At 41.1% G+C, this 6,855-nt stretch overlaps 1 protein-coding gene across 1 annotated transcript in view; it reads right to left on the minus strand.

The window, feature by feature from the left end:
- The window catches only part of CLDN10 (claudin 10), a 58,223-nt gene extending 51,725 nt beyond the window's left edge, over nt 1-6,498 (minus strand). The window contains exon 1 of the mRNA XM_027645371.1: nt 6,224-6,498. Within this exon, the coding sequence (XP_027501172.1) occupies nt 6,224-6,437 (214 nt within the window). The 5' untranslated portion in view covers nt 6,438-6,498. The remainder of the gene's footprint in view (nt 1-6,223) is intronic.
- Nucleotides 6,499-6,855: the final 357 nt, after the last annotated feature.

A 6,855-nucleotide genomic window follows, 5' to 3' on the forward strand; every position in this document is an offset into this window, starting at 1 on the left:
ATTAATGGATTTTCAGAGCATGTAGATTAAAATCTTGGAATCAAAGAATTCAAAGAGAAAACAAAATTTGGCAGCAGGAACCCTTAGAACCACTTCAAAATCTTTAATCTATATGTCAGCGATGAGATCCAAGAGTTGTCCTGCCTCTTGGGGGGTTCCAGGGCTCTGGATGTTTCCTCTGGAATTGACCAACACATGGAAGCCCTGGATTTTGCTCTGTATCTACTGCAAAGCTGCTGCTGGAGCTCCCTGGGGGAAAAAATCTCTTGAATACATGGGAATTATCCCCCTCCTTCTGTTCATATATGTTCTGCCAGGGGCTGCTAAGTCAAACATGTCTCTCTTCCTCTGTGAATGGCTCTGCTGCTTGTGAATCAATTTCTTTTCTTACTGGAAACCAGTCTAATAATAAGACTTATTACTCTGACTAACTACTGCCTAGGCTGACTGTTTAATTTACTTTATTCCTTCATTTTTGGGGGTGAGGGGGAGAAGAGAGTGGGCAATGATATGCAATATAACAGATTTCAAAAATATTTGCAGTATATAGTCATGACTTTTCATGACCTCTAGTGCATTACCAACCTCCTCTGGGAACCAAACATGTATCAGGCTATCTTGTTTGAGCAGAGTGCAGACTCAGTCATCTGATGCCAAAACAGAGGCCATGAGCTTGGAAAGAACCTTGCTACAATGGAGAGGCAAACGGTGAGAGTGAAGAAACTTTCATTACCAAGATTTGACATCCTATACATATACACATGCATATACAAAAGACCCTATTCTGAAATCAGCATTTCAATCAGTCCAAAAGGTGACCTTTCTGCTTGCTGAGAAATGGACAATACGTTGGAATTAAGCCATTAAAAAAAAAAAAATCTAAGAGGAATTCTCTCTGTGTTTCATGGTTACCTTTCCCAAATATGAGCTATTGACTCTAGTGTATTGATTTCCTTTTGTCCATGCTGTGTTGACTTTGATTTTCTAAATTGCCAAACAGATGCTGTACTCATTGGAAGGTACTTACTGAAGGGGTGGCTCAGCCTAATGGACACAAATCAATCATACCTCTGTTCAGTTAGCACTTTTCCTAGAAGAATTTGCTTGCTGTAGGGAAGGTCTCTGACATGGTTATCCTCTAACCTTAATATTGGATTTCCTCCTAGTAGCTGCTACAGTGCTGTGTTTTGGATTCAGTGTGAGAATAATGTTGATAACACACTGATGTTTTGGTTGTGGCTAAATAGTGCTTGTCCTAAGTCAAGGACTTTTCAGTTTCCCAAGCTCTGCAAGTCAGGAGGTGTGCAAGAAGCTGGGAGGAAGCGCAGCTCATCCAAAATAGCCAAAGGGATATTCCATACCAGAGAACATCATGTTCAATATGTAAACTGGGGGGTGCTGGCTGGAAGGGACTGATCGCTGCTCAGGTATGAGCTGGGCATTGGTCAGTCAGTGGGTGGTGAGCAATTATACTGCACATCACCTGTTTTGCTTGGGTTTTATTCCTCTGTCTCTCTTTTCTATTATCGTTGTTGTTACTGCTATTACTATTATTATTATTACATTTTATTTTTTTAAATTATTAAATTGTTCTTATCTCAACCTACGGATTTTACCTTTTCCTGATTCTTCTTGCTATCCCACGGAGGGGCATTTGGAGTGAGTGAGCAGCTGTGTGGTTACCAGCTGGGGTTAAACTATGAGACTCCGTGACTCTGTCCCTGTGACTACCTGGAGCATCCCTCGGCAGAGTCCTCTGCGGTTGGCCATCAGCCAGAAGAAAGCCTCCCGGGTGGATTTCTCCCTCCCTGATGATAGCCGCAGCCACTCAGCCCTTTCTGACGGCCCAACCCTCTCCCCTTGCGACCTCCCAAAAGCGCACACAGCTCCTGCTTCGCCTTGGCTCTGCTCCTCTCCTGTGGCTTCTCACCCGGGGGAAGCCGGGACCGAGGCGCGCCGCCTTTCCAGGGAGATGGGGAAGGGAGCTGCTTGTCCCCACCCGGGCGGGGCTGCACCACCCCTGAGCACGGTCGGCGCTTCCCCGGGGCCGCTGATGCAGCACCATGGAGAGAGGAGCGCGCCCGCCGGCACCAGCGGAGGGCAGGGAGTGGGGAGCCGGGGAGAGAGCGGGCAGGAAGCAACGGGCATGGGATTCTGACAAGCAACGAGGAGCAGCAGCATAACCCTCACGCAGCCTGACCCCCTGCAACCTGATTTAGGATGTGTATAAAGCCGTGGTGTTGGCCGCTGCGGGATCTAGCACCAAGTGCTCACCCCTTAGGCTCAGGAGAAGCCTGGGCTTGGCTGCCGTGCATATATCTGGCTCATCGACTGGTAGCAATAAAACAGATAGTGTGTTTTCCTTGGCCGCAAGTTTCTGTCTAGTAAGGGACACTCTCATGTCGGTCCTTTCCTGCTCTAGGTTGAGTTCTCTGGGAAAGCTGCTAGTGTCACCCTGAAGCACGACTGGAATTGCTCTCCCCACCCTGATGAACATAAATGATGTTTGACTACAGAAGGCTGTTCTGAGTACAGGTGCTGCAATAGCAGTTGTCTTGTTTCAGCTTCCTTCCACTGTTTAGGTTCATAACAGCATCAGCATCATGAAAAGGCTCTCTGAATCTGCTTGCTGATGTGACCCAGAATACCTGGGCATCGTCCTTTCCGTGTTGGCTACCATCAGAGTAGCACTACTTGACCTATGAGGCTCCATCAAAAGAGGCACTGACAAGATGTCAGCAGAAGACCTGAGGCTCAAAAAAGCAAAGGTTCAAGGAATCACATTTCTTCTGCTTTCTTCTACACCTCCCTGAACTCATGGCATGGAAAACCAGAATGCGCATGAAACAGTGCCACAGGCAAAGCATATCAAATGCCAAACTAATGGTTTGAAGAAGCCTAGTAGCTGCCCTGACAGACTAAGGAAGTGTCATAGGAAAGGGATGTGGACACAACTCGGTTTGCTAGTTACAATTCTGTATTTTATGTGAATGAAACAGCTCTCTGTAGCATCATCAAAATCAAAATAACTGAAGAGTCTAAGCAGTGCTAGACAGCTAAAAGATAGTTCTTGTCAAATCTGGTTAATTCTGTGATTGTAAGAATTCAGGATTATACACAATGAGATGAATGAGAAGAGAGGTTAACTACTGTCTGGAGCTCTGAGGTGTTAGCAGGAGGCAGGGTGGGTGGCAACTCTGGCATAAAAATTCAGTATCTTTCTGGAATCCACAAATCCAGAGCTTTAGTTCCCAGCCTCACTCCCTGAAGGGTCTTTGTAGACCTCTCTTACTGATAAGGACTGAGCAGTGAATCAAAAGTTACTGGTTTTGTTAATCAATATTGTCTCACTTCTAATTTTAATTTGTGGTATTTATTGACTGTGTGAGTTTATGTCTGTGAGTAATGGTCCCTTGGTTTTGATCATATAATTTCCATGAGTGTTTCTGATGCACTGATAATCATAACCAACTTAACTGAAAAGACAATGTTCCCAGATAATATTTAGCTTGAAGCTTGTTGTATTTGTGTCAGATTTGATGAATGACTTTGTTACATATTTCTCCCAAAGCAATTGATTTAATAAAAGATATTGCTTCTTCCCACAAACAGTACCTTAAATGAATGTAACTACAAAGCTATTACTATTCAGGATCTCCCTCCAGGATCTTTCAGTGGAATGTTTCAGTCACTGCAGCAGAGCACACTGTGGCTGTACCATGTGAATGTGCATGTACATTTGGCAACAGCCCAGGTAGCTTTGGACACTGTGCTAACATAGATTTCCAGAAACACGAACCCCTCGAGATCTGTATGTGAGCTGGGTTGCAGAAGCTGAGCTCTTATTGCCTTGGCTGTGCTCCTATCACCACAACTAGTCTTTTAGCAGAAAGTCAGTTCTGGTAAATACCTACATACTGCCTATGACCATGGGACAACACTGCTCAAAGAAAGACCTCTGGAGCCTGTTTGTTTGCTTGATGTGAAAAACAAGAAAAAAAATATCTTAAAGCTTCATAGAGCTTATGCAGAAACCTCTCCTGCAAAATCCTCACAAAATTGCAATCAAACCTTTAATGAGTGAATGAATCTGCTTTGGAGAAGAAATGACTTATGATATAACATATATATCATAATATAATACTAATGTTACTGTTACTGATAATACTTTCTGTAGGGTAACCCGATAGATAGGAATGGAATGAGGAACTTGTGTAAGTTATCTTTGGCTATAGGAAAAATTGCAAAATAGATTCCATAAAAAGATGCATGCACAGAAGAAAAAGTTATATTGCCAGCCCTTCCTGGTGTCAGTATGTCAATTATGATGGTACATTGAAGCTCTGAGGACAGAGATGAGAGTTCATTACTTCTTTAATATGAGCATTTTATTGTTTTACAACGTAGGACAGAGTGAGAGTGCAAAGCTCTTTCACTGTGGAACTCTTGTTTTCCTCGGATTATCAGGAATTTATGTTTAGCAGGTTTTCCAAACTAAATACCTCACTCTTTCCCAGTAGTGTTTATGCTACATGTAACATTACCCTTTCCTGGTGCCTGCACTGGCAAGTTAAAATTAGACTTTCTAAATGTCATTACAGCAGCTTGTTACTCTCTTACTTTAACAAGAGTATGCTACTTTTATTTATTGTGAATTTCTTGTCTATGTTACTCTCAACAACAAATAAGCAAAATCTTACTCAGATGCTTAAGTATATATTTAAAGGATGCACACATAACATGCATATTTTGTTTATTCAAGTTTCAATCAACAAGTGATCAAAATAATAGCAACAATAAAAAGTGGCAAATAGATTACTGACAGCTGATTATTCTGGAAGTAGCTTTTGTACTACTAATAATAGCAATAATGGTAGTTTCAGTTACTTTACATGGCTTTAAACAACGCCTGAGAAGAAGAGCTGGATTTTTTTTTCTTTAAATCTTGGGGGAAATAATTCATAAATAGTTATTTGCAAGGATACAATATTCACTTTTTAAAAGTATGTGTGAGTTTCTATGCCTTTTAAGTAATTTTTGATAAATGGCATTCTCTAAAAGAAGTAAAACTCTTCTTATCCATTCACATCCCTTGTGTGATTCGTGATGGTTTGAAGTAAAATGTGTACAAAATGAGGCCGAGTTTTATCTCAGTATCATCTGTATGTGTAAGGGTAGATCTGTATGTTCCAGCATGTAGTCTGATGTGTCAGGGGCATGAGAGGCAAAAAAAAGTACAGATCTGTAATAACTTCAATGTTTCTATATGTATGCAAGTCTATGACCCTGTCTTTGTAATATGGTAACAACCATGCAACAATACATTTTATATCTCGTTCAGCCACTGGCTGTTAATATCTTAGAATTGTGCTTGTTTCTGGTGTCACAAAAGCTTTGGAGGACTGGTTCTGTCTAGACTGGATTTCTTTTCTGGCTCCCTAAAATACCAGTGTCTTAATGCATTTTTCTCTACTCTAGTCTGACTCCATCTTGCTAGTGTGCTGCCCACATCCAGGAAAGACGAGTCCCTCTGCCCATGCCCTCATGAGTGCTTATACAATTTCACTGAAAAAAAACATCTTGCCTAGTGTCTTAAGGCTTAAGGGCAAATAGAAAACAAAACTCTCAATTTACTGCTTTATCCACAGAGCAAAACACATTGCATAGTACACTTTTAGTTAGTCCCTGTCTCTGAGAAAAGCTGTTAAATTACTAGCCTGTGATACAGCATGTATATACACACACACTTAATTCCCAGCATATGAATATTTGTATAGCATTCACGGCTGCGGTGATGTGCTATCTAATTTGTGCGGATACTAAAAAGTGCATCAATATCTGTCACAAACCTTGCTATCTTTCCCCCTCACACCATCCAGCAAGCAGGATGCTTATTTTTGCACGGAAATTAGAGCTGCAAGATAGTTTAGTCCATTTCTCTGCTAACAGTGGTTTGATACTGATAGTGTATTCCTGAAACTATGTCCAGTGTACTTATCGCATATTACCAACCACAGAGTAGAGCTTACTGTCTTTCTCGGAATACATATCATTCCTAAAAAGTTGTTTCTGATTTTCTGCCTACAAGATCCTTTATTTATATTCATCACAATGCTTTAAACATAATCTCTTGCACAAGCCAAAATAATCTTTTTCTCCTCAGGCTCACATCTTGCAGTACACATGGCTTTCCATATGTTCCAGTTAAATTATGCTTACTTACCTTCTACTTTGAAGATAGTAAGGTGAGGTCTGCAGTGAAAAGCACCCAGCGCATTGCCAGCACAGTTCATCCAAAGACCCTGGAAAACCCAGGTTGCAGTGATAACAGATGATGCTCGACTAGTGACTTTCCACTCATTTGATGCAGTAGCAGCAATAGCAGCTCCCAGCCCACAGAAACAAAATATGAAAGCTATAATCTGTATTCCTAGCATGTTTCTCTGTAACTCAGGGACTTAGTAATGCCACTGTGTAGAGAGAAAAGTACTGTAGTCATGTGAGTAAGCAAAAAGGCATAACATAAGCAAATTATACTTGAACAAGTTCAGTACCACTTACTGCAGAAAGTTAATGTGGCTGAAAGAAATTGTCATGCTTCACTGATTTAAGAAAGGCCCTATGCATTACAAATGTTTAGAAAGAGAGTCATAGTACAACTTTATCAGAGCTAATTACTAGTACTTACTTGCTAATTTCTAATTGTAAAAATTAGTTGGTTTCATATTTTTTTTCAATTAAGGTATTCCAGTTAATGCTTAATTTTTAGTTAATTGGAAACTTACAACCATTGCAACTAGCAAAATAGGTTCAGAGTCCAAACTGTACAGAGCTATTTAACGGATTACCATAACA

Source organism: Corapipo altera, unplaced genomic scaffold (assembly GCF_003945725.1).
Source record: "Corapipo altera isolate COAL_440 unplaced genomic scaffold, ASM394572v1 0, whole genome shotgun sequence".
Taxonomy (NCBI): Eukaryota; Metazoa; Chordata; class Aves; order Passeriformes; family Pipridae; genus Corapipo; species Corapipo altera.